This window comes from Rhinopithecus roxellana, chromosome 4 (genome assembly GCF_007565055.1).
Source record: "Rhinopithecus roxellana isolate Shanxi Qingling chromosome 4, ASM756505v1, whole genome shotgun sequence".
Classification (NCBI taxonomy): domain Eukaryota; kingdom Metazoa; phylum Chordata; class Mammalia; order Primates; family Cercopithecidae; genus Rhinopithecus; species Rhinopithecus roxellana.
The window spans coordinates 8061260-8079898 of NC_044552.1; the positions used below are offsets into that span (position 1 = coordinate 8061260).

Sequence of the window (18639 nt, forward strand, 5' to 3'; positions counted from 1 at the left end):
TGTTGTCACAAATAGAAGCTTCTTCTCTCTGAAGACTAAGTATTATTCCGCTGTATATCTATACCATACTTTCTTCATTCATTTATCCATGGATGAATGTTGGGGTCCGCGTGTTTCCTAAACAAAGGAATGAACACACAAGACAACACAAGACAAGACAAGCATGGCGGCCGCCCCGAACAACACGCTCCGCTTTATTTTATACAGTCGTTTGTGGAGTGTTACCAAGTCACAAGACACATTATTGTTTTTCTGACCTTTCCTTGACCTTCTGGATTTTCAAGATGTTTACACATAAACAAGCCTCCCGGGTCTGCTCTTTGCAGCTGGCTCCTTTGTCCTCCCTGTTTGCAAAGAAGGAATGCCCTGCTTTGTTTGCAAGAGCAGGACTTATCAGGAACGTCTTGTTTTCGAGCACGTAGTCCTCTACAGATGAACACTTACGGTGAGTCCCTGTCATGACTGTTGTAAATAAGAATGTTGCAATGACTGTGGTAGTGCAGGTGTTTCTTTGACATACAGATTCATTTTCCTTTGGATATATACCCAGTGGTGGGATTGCTGGATGATATTATATGTCTATTTTTAATTTACTGAGGAGGTTTCATACCATTTTCCATAATATCTGTGTTAATTTACTTCCCACCATCAGTATATCAGAATTTTCTTTTCTCCACATCTTTGCCAACACTTGTTTTCTTCTTTCTTTCTTTCTTTCTTTCTTTCTTTCTTTCTTTCTTTCTTTCTTTCTCTCTTTCTTTTTTATAACAGCTATTCTGACAGGTGTAAGGCGATGTACCTCATTGTGGTTTTAATTTGCATTTCCTTGATATTTAGTGATGTCGAACATTTTTTATATATCTATTGGCCATTTGTATGTTATCTTTTGATGTCTATTTGGGTGTTTTGCCCATTTTTAAAATTGGGTTATTTGTTTTCTTATTCAGTAGATATTTATTAAGTACTTACTGTGTGTCCAGCACTATGCTAACCTCTAGGAATTCAAATGCATTATATGTGAACCCTAGGAGATAATGACATATAAAACAGACTAACTCTTAGTCATTATGCAATATGCAGGGATGCATAGCAGGTTAAAGAAGACAGGAGGGGGATGTTTAAGATGGCCAGGTTGCGGTGGCTGTCAAGGAAGGGTTCCTGGAGAAGGAAGCTGCTGAGCTGCATTTTAAATGAGGGTTATGACATAACCAGTCAAAGATATGTTGAGAGGAGGCATCACAGAGAGGAGACAGTAGGAGTAAAGGCGCTGGTATGTGACATAGCCAGGTGTGGGTGAGAAGCTCTGTCAATGCAGTGTTGTTGGAGTGACATCGAATGTGGGATGCAACACGAGGCTGGAGAGAGATAGCGGGGAGTGGGCAGGTTATTAAAAGCTATGAAACTTGGATGTAATGCTGTAGGTGATGCTGATGTAGTAAAGGGACATGAGCTTGTGGGGGATGTGGCATTTCAGAGAGAATCACTCACTGACCTTGTGAAAAACAGAGTTAGGACATCAAACTAGATTCAGGAAAACCAGCTAGGAGACACTTGCTATGGTGGTGGCAAGAGATGGCGGCTACTTGAACGAGGGCAGTTGTAGAAGGGATGGAAAGAAAGGGACTGATTTGACCCTGATGTGGGAAATGAACTAGGCAGGATTTGGTGGTTAATTGGATTTGAGGAGTAAAAAAGAGGGGGGACACGGTAAGCTCCCAGGTCGATAGTGAGGCCACGGTCACAAGACAGAGACTAGAGAAGAAAAGCCTGGCTTGGCGGAAGGCAGTGAACTCATTTTAGACATATGGAGTTGGAGGTGTGGCTGTCTCCTTCAGGAGATTCCAACAGGTAGTCAAAGATGTGTTTGAAGCTTGGTGGGGATAGGGAGAGGGCCTGGACTAGAGGTATAAAATATATGGTCATAAACTAGAAGGCAGTGGTAGAAATTATGATCATGGATAAAATCACTAGGGTGAGTATGTGTTGGGAAATGAACGGTGAGTCAGACCAGCTCTCTGGGGAATGCCAACACAGAAGAGGCTGGTGGAGGAAGAGGAGCTCATGAAACAGAGTGAGAAGGATAGTAAGAGCATATTGGGAGATTAAGCCTTGCTCACACGTGGCTTCCTCAGGGCTAGCTTCCCTGACCCTACGCACACCAGGTCTGACACTGCAGTCCCCTCTAATAAGTCCTCTGTGTTTGTTCTTCACAGGAGTTGCCATAATTATAAATCAACACCTGTTTTTGTTGTTGCTTAATGTCCGTCTTTCCTGCTAGAATATAAGCTCCACAAGGGCAGGGATTGCATCTCTCTTCTTCCTCAGGGAATCCTCAGGGCCTAGCAGGTGCCTGACAAATAGTTGTTGCTTAATAAGTATTTGTGAAATTAATGAATCATGTTGCAGACTCCCAGTGGGTAGAGAGTTTCAAAGAAAGTCACTCTTACTAACCAAGTGACCTGTGTCATATCCAAATCAAATTATGAAATATGCGTATTTTTAAATGTTTAAAATTTCCTTTGTAAAATAGTAAAATTTTTGAACAATTCCCTCCCACTTCTCCTGGATATGATGTGAAGCCTCCAGATACTTGGAGAGAGGAAAAGGCAGACAAACAGCACATTTAGTATGTATTAGTTTGTAATGTGTAGCTAAGAGATGACATTCATTGCTTTCCAAAGCTCCACCCTGGTCTCATGGTGGGGGACGGATGGTCAGGCTGCTTCATGAAAATGGATCTGGTTATTCCAGGAGCACAAATTATGATGTGAATATGGTTGCAATGTAAATTTTTCCTTGGCCACAATTTTGTGAAAAGTTTTATAAGAAAAGGCAGATGTTGAATTAAGAAATAGCTTTATTTCTTAATTCATAATCTTTAATTCATAACGTAATCCTTATATACATGTATTACATGTAATGATTAAATCCTTATATACATATATTACATGTCATTTATTAAAATAATACCATTTTATTAAATTATTAATATGTATTAAAATGATATTACATGTTATTAAATCCTGATATACATGTATTGCATGTTATTATTTATTAAAATGCTAACAATTCATTGGATCCCAATGTAAAACACTAAAACTCTTACAAATAAATTTAAACAATTGTATCAGTATTTATGACAGGCCTCATCTGTGAGCATTGAGGCTGACGCAAAGGAAAAAACCATCTAGGCGGTGAAGGGCCAGTGTCCAGGTTCGGGCAAACACATTTCAGAGATTCGGGTCTTTGTCTTCCCCTCCTTTCCTACTTTCACCTCAATCCTTACCCATCTGCAGACTTAGGCTTGAAATTTGTTTTGTATAAAGGAATAAGACCTCTAAACAATGGTGTCTAAAATGAAATCACTCTTGGAGACATTCATTCATTCATATGTGCACCACCAAGTTTCAAAACATACTGATCCTTTTCCGAGATAATTTTCTGATGGGAGGAGAAAATAATAAAAGGGACTCTGTAGGGAGGAGAAGTATCAAAGTGGGAGTCTGAGAGTGTACAGAGCAACATTATTCCTTTGTAGGCAGGTACACTGGTTGTATTAGGGCTCTCTAGAGGGACAGAACTAATAGGATGTATGTATATAAGAAAGGGAATTTATTTAGGAGAATTGACACACAATCACAACAACAGGCTGTCTATAAGTTGAGGAGCAAGAAAGCCAGTGGTGGGTCAGTCCGAGTCTCAAAACCTCAAAGTCAGGGAAGCCAGCAGTGCAGCCTTCAGCTCGTGACCAAAGGCCCGAAAGTCCCTGGCAAACCACTGGTATACATCTAGGAGTCCAAAAGCTGAAGAACTTGGAGTCCGATGTTCGAGGGCAGGAAGCATCCTGCGAGCACAGGAGAAAGATGCAGTCCGGAAGACTCAGCAAGTCTAGTCCTTCCATGTTCCTCTGCCTGCTTTATCCTAGCCACGCTGGTAGCTGATTAGATGGTGCCCACCCAGATGGAGGGTGGGTTTGCTTCTCCTAATCCATTGACTCAAATGGTAATCTCCTTTGGCAACACCCTCATGGACACACCAAGGGGCAATACTTTGCATCCTTCAATCCAGTCAAGTTGACACTCAGTATGAACCATCATACTGAGTTCAGATGGCAGCTCTGCCTCTTACAAAGTGTTGAACACATCCTTTTAGCAGACCGGACTTCAATTTCCTCATCTGAAAATGTACTTAATACATAATAGTACTGACCTCATAGTGTTATTTAGAGTGTTGATCAGCTAATATGTGTAAAACAACTGGAACAATGCTTAGCAAACAGTAAGTACTGTAAAAGTATTAGCTTCTGTTATTATTTGCAATTTAGCCCAGGCTGTGGAGTTTTGTACAGAGTTTTATGTACCCATTTCCCAGATCACCCTGTCCCTTGAGAATTGTTTGCTATGGTCTATGTTTGTGTTCCCTGCAAATTCCTGTGTTGAAATCCTAATGCCCAGGGTGATGGCATTAGGAGAGGGGAGCTTTGGGAGGTGATTAGGTCATGAGGGCAGAGTCTTCATGAATGGGATTAGTGGCTTATAAAACAGGCCCCAGGGAGCTTGTTTGCCCCTTCTACCACATGAGGACTCAGACAGAAGGCACTATTTATGAACCAGGAAAACGACCCACATTAAACACCAGGCACTCTGTCAGCACCTTGATGTTGGACTTCCAGGCTTCAGAAGTGAGAAATAAATTTCTGTGGTTTCCAGGCTTCCCAGTTTACAGTATATTGTTATAGCAGCCCCAATAGATGAAAAAAAAAACATGGTTGCAATGCAGACCTCCATGGCGGGCTCCGGTTTGCTCTCCTCCCATCTCCCATTCCTGATGTTGGGAGTCTGTTGACTCTTAGGAGGTGGGTTTGTTTATGTTTTGTCCTCCTTGTCCAGCCTACAGTTCTTTCTGCTAGTACTTTTAAGCCCTGGTTAAGTCATTAAAAAGCACCAATTACAGACTTACATAACTGTGTCAGGAGCATTTCTCTGAGGGATTTGCTCACCCCTCGGAGTCAGTTGCCCAGGGAAACAAGCTGGCGATGTCACAAGGCACATCCACTTCTAGTTCTTCCTCAGTTCCCTTCTGTGGAGCCTGAGTCAGAGCCCAGTTCTGCACGCTGACTCGCCCAGCCATGTCTCATCCTAATCATGGCAGAGCAGGAACTCTTACCCTCTCCCAGCAACTTCTAAAGTCAGGTATGTTGGTGTGGTAGCCACAGTACCGATGGCCTCCTAAGCTGCTTCTTCCCTCCCAGGGCACAGAAATGCCTATGCAAATGGAGTTTCTGGGACAGCCCTGGGTTACTCTTGGTTCTCCAGGGTATAGATACAAAACAGAAAGAGAAAGAATGAGAGAAAGAAAGAAAAGAAAGAAAGAAAGAAAAGAAAGAAGGAAGGAAGGAAGGAAGGAAGGAAGGAAGGAAGGAAGGAAGGAAGGAAGGAAGGAAGGAAGGAAAGAAAGAGAGAGAGAGAGAAAGAAAGGGGGGAGAGAAGGAGGGAAGGAAGGAAGGAAGGAGGGAAGGAAGGAAGGAAGGAAGGAAGGAAGGAAGGAAGGAAGGAAGGAAGGAAGGAAGGAAGGGGAAGGGAAGGGAAGGAAGGAAAGAAGGAAGGGAAAGAAAGAAAAAAGAAACCGTTGGAACTGCTCCCTGGGCGATCAAAGGTTGTTGCAGACTTTCTAGAATCTCAGAGACCTCAGGAGCAAAATTACAACACACTTTTCCTTTCTACTGTTCATGCCCTAAGCACACCCATGATCTGGTTTATCAACCTGCTCCTCCTTTTCTCAAGAGATAAGGTTGCAACTTCCTTGTTATATGCAAATGAAAAGAAAAGAGAATACAGCCATGGCAGTATTTTGTTAGATTTTCCTACTATTTCATGATTACTTCATTTAACCATGCCCCTGCCCCAGGGCCCGAGTCAAACGGTACAATGTGCAGCTCTTGCATTGATTGCTACCTGCCCTTCTCAAAGTCCACATGTTGTATTTTATGCAAATCTACAGATTATCTATCATTATCTAAATGCAGGTATCTGAAAAACAGCAGTAATCCTGTCTCTGAAGTTTATCAGGAAAGGAGCTTAAAACAGAACCAAATTCAGCCGGTGTTGGAACTCTCAGTCCCAGAGGGGTGTGGTTTATAGCTCACCGGCCTGCTGTTGGACTTCAGCTGTGACCCACAGAAGGACGTCAGAAACTACTCAAGACATTCACCGTGCGCCGGTCAGCACTAGCCATGACGAAGACTTCTACATGCATATACCACTTCCTTGTTCTGAGCTGGTATACTTTCCTCAATTATTACATCTCACAGGAAGGAAAAGACGAGGTGAAACCCAAAATCTTTGCAAATGGTGCAAGGTGGAAATACATGACGCTGCTTAATCTGGTAAGTCCATATGGCCATACCAGGAACCGATCCATTTCTCTAGAATATCAGTGCTGCTACACATAACATCTTTGGATTTGATTAAATATACAATTTTGTTATTTGTCTTCCTTCTTCACCATTCGTGAGTTTTGGGTTTTTCCTTTACTTAACAATGTACTCTGATAAACCCAGTTTGGAAATTATCTATAGTTACATTTTTGTGCTTTCTCATTGTTAAATGCTCTCTTGAAAAAAAAAAAATCTCATCTTGGAGCTCTTTTCAGATGTGCTCAAAATTGGGGACCATGCTAATGGTTTCACCGTGGGATTAACCATAAATGCAGGAGGCATTTTGAACTTTGCTTGGGGAAGTCTGTGAAGAGAAGGCAGAGTGGCGTATGTTGTGTAGGAAGTGTAATTTCCAATGAAGGAATAATGCCATTTTACAGCACACACAGACTAACAGATTTATCTAAGAAAAGCAAACACATTTTGCCATGTTCAGCTCCCACCTCAATTTTTTATAGGTTCAGGCTCCATCTTAAAGGACAAATCACCCAACCGAATGGCAAATACACATTTTCAACTATTTAAAAACCAAGCTTATGACTTAATCCTTTCTTGTCTTCCTAACCCAGCTGACTGCATTCTGATGAAGTGTGAATGAATGGGAGAAAAGCGGATTACAAAAAATATTTGAGGAATAGGAAAAAAAAAATACTTTTAAAGTTAAAAACTAAGAATGGGGAATCATTTGGGGATGTGAATTAATATTTGAGGTTTTTGACTGAAATCTTGGGTGCCACATAAACATCTGTTTTCAGAATCGTAATCCCCATTTGACAAGCGGAGAATGTATGTGGTCAGAAACTGTGACACTCTGAAATGCTAAGGAGGTGGAAGTGGAGAGAGTTAAAATCAAAGAGGCCCGAAGTGGCTGCTTCCTCCTCACTGGTTGGTTAGTGGCCTCTTGATTTTGGCCTGAAAAATTGGAACCCTGAACACAGCTCTGGTGTGTTTGAAAATTTTAAGGTGACTGCCTGTTTCAATCATGGAATTTTATGAAAAAAAAAAAAAAAAAAAAAAAAAAAAACAGAGACAAAACAAAAAATATTTTTTGTAGAACTAGGAGTACCACAGTAAACAACAACAATACCAAAAAACCACACACACATCCTTAAGTTTTGTGTCTCTATTGGCTTTCTGTGAAAAACAGTCAACTAGAAGAGACGTGCCTATAGTCAGGACTGACTTTCTAATCAAATCCAATTCCAGTATGAATGTCCTGCCTCACACTATGTGCAGCTAAGAATAGATTTATCACCACACTCATTAACCAGCTCCCTTACTTCTTTGTATACACACACACACACATACACAACTGATCCTGACTTTTTTTTTTGGTTTTGTTTTTTTAAGATGGAGTCTTGCTCTGTCGCCCAGGCTGGAGTGCAGTGATGCAATGTTGGCTTACTGCAAGCTCTGCCTCCCGGGTTCACGCCATTCTCCTGCCTCAGCCTCCCAAGTAGCTGAGACTACAGACGCCTGCCACCACACCTAGCTAATTTTTTTTTTTTTTTTTTTTTTTTTTTTTTTTTAAGTAGAGACGGGGTTTCACTGTGTTAGCCAAGATGGTCTTGATCTCCTGACCTCATGATCCGCCCTGCCTCAGCCTCCCAAAGTGATGGGATTACAGGCGTGAACCACCACACCCGGCCTGATCCACACGCCCGGCCTGATCCTGACTTTTTAATTCTAGCTCACCTACATTTCCAAGAGCCCTCATTTTCCAAGAGTGAGAAAAGTCTCTTATCTTGTCAATGATACTATCATTTCCTAGTGTTAATCCCAATGTTGCTTCCCTAATTGATCCGCTACCAAATCCTATTAGTTTCTCCTTTTACCAAGTTCATCCTTTCTTCTTCAACCTTACTGTCTCTCTCATTCCAGGCTCATATTAAGCCTACCTGGATGACCATATCATCTCTTTACTGTCCTTTCACGGTCCAATCCAGCCACTCAGATTCCAAATTAATCTTCTCAAAGCACTGGCTTTGGTTTGTGTTTTATACCATGACCTGGATCGAAGCGAGGTGTCTGCTGCTCGGGAAACCTCAGTGGCTCCCTCCTGCCTCATGGACCCAATGTCGTACTCCCATTCAAGAGCTCACCTGCCCAACCAGCCTTCCGGTTGCCTCTCCCTGGGAGGCTGGTCTCTTCTGCAGTAGGGACTGCATCTCACTAGTATTGGTCCCTGGGCTTCCTGCTGTCATTTCTCTGCCCAATGTTCTCTCTATCCTTAGAAAAAAGACCTACTTACCCCTCTCCACCACATTGCTTCTTTCACGGAACTTTGGGAATCACATATACTCCCCCCAAATCTTTGCTGACCAACTCCAGCCCAAATTTCCTTTTCCTTTCTCTGATTTTCACAGCATCTCTCAGTCTCTGCTGATTCATGTACAGTATTGTTTTCTAATTCCCTCTCTCCCTGCCATGTGAGTCTTAACATTCCAATCAAACTTTGGCTCCAAAACAGAAGTATTTTTCTGCTAGGTCCTTGCCAACCCTAACCGTCTGTATTTCTACCTTAAATTCAGCACAGTGGCTGGCACAGGATACCACATATTAAAAAGCTGCAACTTGGTACGTTGACGAGACCTCAGCCTTTCTGCATCATCGAGCAGTCCCTCTCTTCTGGTATTTTCTGGCCCTCATAAATAAGCTGAGAGGGGCTTACCTGTGGTGATTTTCTTTCTGAGCTCCGTTAGGAGTCATCTTGAAAGTGCGACCTAATGAAATGCTTCCTAACTGGTGAAGATGGGTTGAGTGTATTTCAGAGGATCCATTTAATGTAGATTTCAAATATGTTGCTTGAGGTGAAATATTGGACCTGAAAATGTCTGGCTCTCGAGATCTCAAGGGCTGATTAATGGTTGTGTTTCCTAATGATTAATTAGTGTTCATTCGTGACTAATTAATTGGTGGTTGTGTTTATTAAGTCATAAAGGTCTCACAACTTGCTCTCACATTCTTCTATTTATTTTACCTCAGCTTGGGGAAGTTAGTATCCAATCCTGCTTACCGGGAAATTTACACACCTCCTCGTAAACAGCTTGAATTTCTAATTGGCTGAGTATCAGTTGTATCCCCTTCATAAGAGCAAAGCCCCCTTTGGTGCCAGCTGGCATTGTGAGCATTGCCCCAGTTCCCCTTGAAGCTATCCCAGGGGACTGGAAGGGGAGGCAGACAGGAGTTGCACTGAGCTACTCCCCTGGGGTTGGTGGTAGTAGCCAAGATGCCACTGGGAATTGGTCAGGGTGACCCATTTCTGACTAAGGTAAGAGAGGACAGATAGGAGTCTCTGCCTAATAAGGGAGTAACTGAATTCTGAAGGGGCCACTGATTTCCCTGCTGGGAGGGAGAGGCGGTATTTCACAATGGTTACAATTATGATCTCTGGGATGGTACCTCAGTCCTGCTGCTTACTGGCCCTGAGACCCTGGGCTAGACACTTCTTTGTGTCTTTCATTTCCACATCTGTCAAATAGAAATAAAAATAGTACCTAACCATAGGGTAGCCATGGGGGAGAAATGATCTGACAGGTGGGAAGCACTCAGAATGGCATCAGCATGGTGTTAGGTGGTGGACAAAGGGGAGGATGGGGAGGTGATGGTGAACTTCTCTGGGTAGAGAAGGTGATGCAGGGGGGTGACTTAGAACATCAGTCTCCTCACTGAGCACCTAGGTTGGTGGGGGGTGGAGGCCAGCAGGAGTCATCCACCCCCTTCCCCTTCATAGCTCCTGTTTCTGCCTCCCCGAGCTGCATGCCCTGTCTTCCCAGCTGGAGAAGGCCACTGTCAAGCCACTGCCCTCCCTGTTGTAGCTGCCCACAGGCACCAGGCAGTCCTGGTGGTAGAGTCTGCAGGCTCCAGCAGCCAGCCACGCAGAATGGGGAACCCCAGAGGCTGGGCGTGAGACCAAGGCAGTGCCATGGCTGTCCTCAAGCTGCTCAAGTTGGCTCAGATCATCCAGTGCCTGAGTCCTCCACAAATGCTGTGTCCCTTGCTCTCTGTCCAACCCAGTTCCATCCAGGGACTGTCCCTAATCCCAAGGAATATGAGCTAGGGGGTTTAGGGCAAGGCTCAGCAGCCACAGCTTGGCTCACAGAATTCATTCAGTTTAATAGGATTTCCTCTTTTTAAAGACAAACTTCCTTCTGAAACATTGTTAGAGGTGGGGCCACATAACTGGGATCTCCAGGGGAGATTCTGAGTGGGCCCCTCCCTCCCCACGCCCCCAACACCCCCTTCAACAACAGAAGCATGACCTTTCCCTCCCTTTTCATAAGTTGCCCAAGCCCCAGGCAGCTCCATCGTCATCACCCTCAACTTCTCATGATGACAACAGTGACAATACCACATAGGTCCTTGGGGATGCTGGCCTAGGGCTGGGGGAACAGAAGACCTGGGAGGCCTCTGTGGGTCTAAACTCCAAGGCAGCCTGTGAACAGTGAGAAGATGGGGTTGAATTTACAGCATGGCACCCACTTCAACACTTGGGGGACCAACCTTAAGAAATCTATGGCAATATTTATTTATTTATTTGTTTGTTTGTTTATTTATTTATTTTTGAGACCGATTCTTACTCTGTTCCCCCAGGCTGGAGTGCAGTGGCGCGATCTCAGCTCACTGCAACCTCTGCCTCCCGGATTCAAGCAATTCTCTTGCCTCAGCCTCCTGAGTAGCTGGGACTACAGGCATGCGCCACCACGCCTGGCTAATTTTTTTGTGTGTATTTTTTTTGTATTTTAATAGAGATAGGGTTGCACCATGTTGGCCAGGCTGGTCTCGAACTCCTGACCTTGTGATCTGCCTGCCTTGGCCTCCCAAAGTGCTGGGATTACAGGTGTGAGTCACTGCGACCAGCCCCTATGGCACTCTTCAGCTCCATAGAGTCAAATACACTTAACTATTCTGCCTCACAAAGATGCACTTCGATAGCTGAAAGGATAAGGACTGATAGAACTATGTGATAGTCACCACCAGCACCCAAAATAAAGCAGCTGTAAGTTATTAAGCAACTATGACAGCATTTTGGTAGCTTCTTTGGACACAGTATAGAGATGAGTGATTGAAGGCCTGGCTTCTGAAGCCAGAACACTGGCTGTGCTCACATGCTGTGTGATTTTGAGTGAGTTGCCTAACTTCTCTGTGCCTCAGTTTTCTCATGTGTAGTGGATACTCTGATAAGGCACCCAGATCCTCATACCTCCCCAGCACTGAGATACTCAGTCCCCAGCTTCAGAAGGAGTGTTTGCTGCCGATGGTGCAAAGCTGAGATCCCCTCCCAGAATTGCCCTCAGCAGAAGGGAGCTGCCTTGACTAAGGTTTAGGCCCCTCCCGGGGGTTGCTGCCTGCGATAACTGGCATCCAATATGGGATGCAAAGGCTGCACTCCAGGACAGCTCTGAAGGAGAAGCTCAGCTCAGAGCGCCTCAAGGGATCCGCTGATTCCATGCAACTGCACAGCACTTAGCCTCCCCGTTTCAATCCTGCTCCCTTTTTCCCTCTCGTAGATGTCTGAGAGCATTCCCCAGTGAACATCCTGCAGGCATATCTCAGAATCTCAGATTGTTTCCCACGGAACCTGACCTGCATCATGTAAAATACCAAACCTACAGAAAACGTTTCTCTCTCTCCTCTTCCTCCTCCTTCTCCTTCTCGATCATCTTCTTCCACTTCTTCTTTTCCTAATTCCAGAGAAAGACATTAACACAGAGCTTTCCCAGGCCTGTATTATGTTCTGGTACCTAACCGACAATTTCTGGTACCTAACTGACATTCCGTGAATGTCGGTGGAATGAGTGAATGACCAGAACATGGTTCTAACAGGCATGAGCCCCTTTCTAGGGAGGCCATTCCATCATGAATGTATTTTATCCCACAGCCACCCGACTGCTGTACTGAAGCCCGTTGTCCTCAGCTATGAAACACTGGCCAAGCATTCTGGTACTTCTTTCCAACCTGTCCCTCGATACTCTTGGTCTCGTTTTTCTCTTCATTATTCCAAACTCTGTTCTGCACATTCTTTCTCCTCCTGTGTTCTTTATTTCATCCTTTAATCTCAGTTTCTTAAGTTAAATGTGCATGAATGATGATGGAAATTGTATATTCCATACGAATACAGATATACTTGGCAAAGTACCTGCTCCAAACACAACCACCGCCATTATATAAAGGGCTCATCACAGCCTCCAATTGCTGTTTTCTTCTGGTGTAGTCTCCCACTGCAAATTCTTGCGTCATTTCAAAGGAGAGAAATAAGAAAGTCCCGCCTGGCTGAGTCAGGCACAGTCCTGAGTTCAGTGTTGGATTACTTGACTCATCCAATAAGACTTGTAATGTCTTGCTCAGGAAACTTGTGGAATCTCCCTCCCTGGAATTACTTTTTAAATAGAAGAAATTCTCATTTCCTAAGGTAGTTTAAAGAGAGGAGGCTCTGGCTTAAAGGCAAGAGAATAAGCTTGATGACTTAGAAAGGCTAAGCTTCCACAATTTGAAGATTTTTGTGGGTTTGTGAAGACACACGAATGTAAAAACTAAATATCCTTTAACTGCAGTTTTTTGAATTGCATTAGTTATTTAAAAGTGTCAATTCAGCTTTGTCGCAGGTGTTAGTTTGTCAGCCAGCAACAGAAACAAAAGACAGCTAACGAACTCAGAGCAGCGGCATTTCAGGAAAAGGCACCGAACACGCAGTGGGAACAGAATTAGGGAAGAACCAGGAGAAAGGATAAATCAGGGAGCAGCAGCTCTGAAATAAACTTTGACTAAGTAGATGCCGTTACGTGTGGGCTTTTCTGGGTGCCAAAATAGTTGTGAAATGTAAATGATAGTAATTTTGTTGTAAGAGTCTTAAAAGAAGACCAGTTGTGGCGGTCATCTTTTAATGCTACTGTATAGTTTCCTAGGGCTGCCATAACAAAGTACCACAGACTGGGCTTACACAACAGAAATTGATTTTCTCATAGTTCTGGAGGCTGGAATTTGAAGATGTGGGCAAGGTCGGTTTCTCCTGAGGCCTCTGTCCTTGGCTTGCAGATGGCCACCTTCTCCCTGTGTCCTCACGTGGTCTTCCCTCTGTGTGTGTCCATAGTCCTCATCTCCTTTTCTGATAAGGACACCAGTCATAGTGAATTAGGGTGCACCATCATGACCTCATTTTAACTTCATCACCGCTTTAATACAGTCATATTCTGAGGTCCTAGAGGTTGGGATTTCGACATATGAATTTGGTGGTGGTTGGTAGGGGACATAACTCAGCCCATAACAGCTAGCATTGCCTCCCCTGATCTCTCCGTCTGTCATCGCGAGTCAAGCTCATCCTGAGTTTTATAAACATTGCATCATCCTTGGAGGATGAGCAGACCGTTCTGGTGGGATGGGCTGATGCACACCTGTCCCTGCTGCCCTCCTGGAAGCCTCCCCATGGAGCTCCTGGCCTCGCACTCTCCGCGTGCCCCAGCTGCTCCTTGAGGCCCCTGCACACCCCAGCTCTTACAGGTTTCTTTTCCTTGGCAGCTCCCTAGTGTCTCCCTCCTGAGCCCCCACACGGGGCTTCCACACGCTTCTCATGAATTCGGACAAAGACGCCTCAATGTTGAGTAAGCTCGATGGCGACAGGGCTGCCTGGCACACACCGTGGGCATCTAGAGATGCCCGTGTGCCATATGCCTGAGAAGTCACCGTGAGTTGGGGTGGAGAGGGGATTGGCAAGTTGGAGGTGTGAAACGAGTTTTTATTGATGGAGAAGGCCCAGAGGAGCTGAGTAATGCTTTCTTTCCCCCAATCCGATTTCCACATCCTATGACTGGGAGAGGCAGGAGAAAGTCAGGAGGAGCTTGACTCATTATGACTCTAGGAAGCCCCAGCCTGAGGAGGAAAGCGGGTCACATGGACTTCACACGCCGGGCGGAGGCGGCCTCTCCCCAGAGAAGGCAGACCTGGCCCAGGCTCAGGACAGGATTAATTGCCCTGCTGATAGAACAGCGCAGGCCTCTTCCCCTGGGCCCAAGCCCATGCCTGCTCTTCCTAACTACAGCAGCGGCCTGGCCTGCTGCGACCTGAGCAGCTGGAAGTGAAACCAGGGTGAGGTGAGGCTACTGGTGGGGGCGGGAGAGAGGAGGGAGCTTCTCCCAACTCCCTGTGCAAATGACTGCACAGCCAAATTCTGCAGCCCTGAGGGTGTGAATGTCAAAATCACCAGCAATAATGAGAAGTATTAGGGTGGCAACCTCTTCAAGCCATTTAAAGCTGTTGCCCCACCCCTCCCTGAGACACCCTCTTCTGGTTCGAAACCTCCTCCACCCCAGGGCCCATGATTTCCTGTGTTCTTGCTCTTCTACCCCCTGGTCATTCTTCAGTACCTTCGTGTCCCCTTCTTCTCCTGTCCCTTAGACAAGGACCTTGCCCTGCTGTTTGCTGCCTTCTTTTCTGTTCTCCCCTCTCTCCTCTCTCCCTTTCCTGCAATCTTGTTCCACAGGAGGGCTCAACTGCCTGCATCTCCCCAGCCCCGCCTCTCTTGAGACTGCAGGGTCTGAATTTCCAAACGGAAGTTCCTCCAGGCAGGTGGTTCTCAGCCTCAGCGGCCCGTGATTAGAATCACCTGGGAGGATTTTAAAAATCCCAATGCCTAGGCCCTAGCCCCAGACTGATTAAATTAGAATCTCTGGGGGTGGGAATCAGGCCTCAGTGTTTTGTGAAGTTGTCTTTCGTTCTCCCACCTGGAGATAATTGTCTCTCTTCTGACCTCCCACAATGCTTTATCTGAACTATGCTCAGAAAGCTGATTTTTTTTTTGTTTTGTAAAAGTCTAGCTCAAGAGCAGGACTGCTGGGTTTGGCATCTACCAGCCAGGAAGCTTTAGGAAGGTTTGTTTCCTCATTTGTAAAATGGTGGTGGGCGGGGGGTCTAATGATAGGACTTGGCTCATAAGGTCGTTATGAGAATTAAACACATATTTCAGTGCCTGGCACGTACCAAGTAATGAATAAAAGGCCGCTTTATGGTTTTGAGTAGTAAGATTTTTGAGTGCTAAACTTGTGTCTCGTTCAGTGGTTCTAGAACTTTAGCCTACGTAAAGATTAAATAATCTTTTTCCATATTTAAAACCTGTATTTTATATTCTATAAAGTGTATCTTAATAAGGTTGGCCAAAAATTTCTTTTTTTTAACTTTTATTTTACATTCAAGGGTACATTTGCAGGTTTGTTATATAAGTATAGATTATTTTGTGACCCGGGTAATAAGGTTAGTACCCAATAGGTAGTTTTTCAATTTTTCCCCTCATCCCACCTGGATAAACAATCTTTAACAAGCTCTGGAGAAACTTATTAAAAAACAAACTCTTGGTCCCCATTTCCAGAGATCTTGATTCTGTAGTCTGGGATGGGATAGAGGTCCTGCATTTCTAACAAGCTCCAGGGTGATGGGTGCAACTGCTCTGACCCACCTCCGTATCCTCTCCTACCCACCCCCTCACCCCAGGAGCAGCATGTGGCTGACTTTGCTAGGTCTTTCCTAGAGTCCAGAGCTCAGAGATTGTTCCCCAACAGCCACCTTGATCAATCACCAGCCCAGCATCCCAGGCTCTAGAACCTTCCTGACTTATACCCTAAAAGCAGAGTCCAGACTACCCCTCTTGTACCAGTCCAGGGCTTTTAAGGATTTGGATGGTTTCTGTCAAAAGCCTAACTTAAACCCCCGTAAACTCTATATCTTCATGACCTACCAGTCCTTAAATGAGAAACCACAGAATTGTACAAAGCAGTAAGAATGTACAAAGTTTGCCTTCCATATCATATTACTTTCTTGAAAAATACCCTCCTTCTCTTTGTCCTGGGTTTGGGGACCACACAGCACTTAGTAACCCACCAGAGCTCATGGCTTGCTCTATCCCCTTGGATGTAAATTGCTGCCGCAGCCAGATTGTCTCTGTGAGGCCTACAGGTGCCCTATTTAAGGAAGAAAGTGCACCGGCTCTTCTTCGGCTAAGCAAGGCACCATTTTGTGTGTCTTTCTTGGGAGAGCACAGAGATTCATGGTGGTGCTCTTGACCTGTTTCCAGTTTCTTTAGTGAGATTTCAGCACCAGGCATTTTTCCTAATTTTCCTTCCCAGGAAGACTCCGACTCCGTCCACCCTGTATCTGCCTCTTTGCATTTGAGCTGTTTATTTGGTTCTTCCAACCTCTGTGCCCCCAAGATATCTATCTCCTTACGTTCCCCTTTTAGGCTGACTCTTTATTTTGTTTCCATGTTAGCTCAAGTCCATTACACTAAATACTGTACACATTATTATCCCCTAAACAAATTTACTCAATCAGTCTTAGCGAGCAGGGTCAGGACCCAATGAGCTGGAAGCCGAACCCTTGAATTGGCTCTCAACCAAAACAGCTCAACAGCCACCTCCTCTCGAAGCCACATTACTTACTCCCAGAGGGATGGAGTTTTCCATCAGTGAAGAAGGTATTAATTAAAGCAAATGAAAATGCCCTCATTTGTTGTAATGGATTTAGCTCTTGCAGACCATTTTCTACGGGGTCACCTGCCTGGATGATGTGCTGAAAAGAATCAAAGGGAGAAAAGACATTAAGTTCCTAACTGCCTTCAGAGACCTGCTTTTCACCACACTGGCTTTTCCTGTATCCACAGTAAGTTACAAAGATGTGTGCATAATCTTAACAGACACGTACATACGGACAAAAGCTTCTCCTGGGCAGCCAAGCTGTTTGGGAGCTCATAATAGGAAACCACACCCACTGCATTTACAACAATGTCCTATCTGAGGACTGCACCACCTTGCCCAGTGGCTTTAGGAAATAGGGCACATTCGTGATCAGATTTATCATTAGCTTTTGTACCTCTGCAAAGGCTTGGCACAACGTCCTTATTGCTGTCTAATGGGGAAGTTTGAAAGACCTTTCTTAATCAAAATACAACTGAGACAACCTTGGTTCCATCAGGGTGATGGGAATGGAGAGCCCTAGGGAGGGAGGTGACTAATTTTCCCCTTTTATACATCTTGTTTCACTTGCTACAATAAGCACATGTTACTTCTGCAAGTGGAAAACCATCAAGTAATTTTGTTTTGAAAAAAGATACGAGACCTTCAAAGGTGGCACGTGGAAACGACAACCGAGGAGAGAAAGACAGCCTGGTATGGGGTACACAGTGGGTACCTCATTGATGTTGCTGAGTGGATGGATGTCAGGAAGAAGTGAGACATATGCCAGGGACAGTAAGCTTGTATGCTGATGCCGTCCACATTTCTATGATATTGTTCATGTTTTCCATTCGTTAGCTAGAATGGAAACAGACAGAGATCAGGCATGCCAGCTGCCCAGCAGGGCCTATGATTAGAAATGACTACCTTCTTCTACCTGTCCTGCTTCCGATAGTATGGAGACTTCAAACGTAAATGCAAAATGCAACTCTCCAAGCACTAATGAGTTCTGTGATAACAGAGCACGGATACCTATTACTTTGCAGGATACCTCTACCTCTGCCCATGTAAAATCTTCTAATGACCAAGCTTTTTGGTTTTGGGGGGTTTTGTTTTGTTTTGTTTCGTTTTGAGACAGTCTCACTCTATTGCCCAGACTGGAGTGCAGTGGTGTGATCTCGATTCACTGAAGCCTCAACCTCCCAGGCTCCAGCGATCCTCCTGTCTCACCTTCCCAAGTAGCTGGTACTACAGGTGTGTGCTATCATACCTGGCTACGTTTTTGTATTTTTGGTAGAGACATGGTTTTGCCATGTCGCCCAGGCTGATCTCGAACTCCTGAGTTCAAGTGATCTGCCTGCCTTGACCTCCAAAAGTGCTGGGATTACAGGCAAGAACCACCAAGTCCGGCTATAGTCAAGTTTTTAAAATCAACAATAAAGTCTGTTTATTTTTTTAAGGCTTAGAAATGGAGCCTTTGAAATGTCAGAAGATAGGAAGATCAGAAGTTTAGTATTTTTTAGCTTCCTTATCTTCACGTTGACTTTGTAGCATAGAGGATTGATGCTTTGACAAGAGTCTCAAGGAGTACAAGAGGAGATCAATTCAAAGTTCTGAGCACCAGGGAGATCTAACCCTCAGTCAACTAGCTTGTGCATTTTCCTGGGAGCTTGGCACTTATGGTTCTCAGCCCTCCTGCTTCCCCTCACCATGCCTATTTAGAGGGTGGACAAGGAACATGTATGACTCAAGCCACTCCATGTGCCT

At 44.6% G+C, this 18639-nt stretch overlaps 1 protein-coding gene across 4 annotated transcripts in view; it reads left to right on the plus strand.

The window, feature by feature from the left end:
- The window catches only part of ADTRP (androgen dependent TFPI regulating protein), an 89417-nt gene that overhangs the window by 18633 nt on the left and 52145 nt on the right, over positions 1-18639 (plus strand). For 3 of the 4 annotated variants that reach the window (XM_030929562.1, XM_030929563.1, XM_030929565.1), the window contains exons 2-3: positions 6026-6385; positions 16946-17080. In XM_030929562.1, coding sequence (XP_030785422.1) covers positions 6233-6385; positions 16946-17080 — 288 coding nt within the window. In that variant the 5' untranslated portion in view covers positions 6026-6232. The remainder of the gene's footprint in view (positions 1-6025; positions 6386-16945; positions 17081-18639) is intronic. The other variant, XM_030929564.1, reaches the window with a different exon arrangement.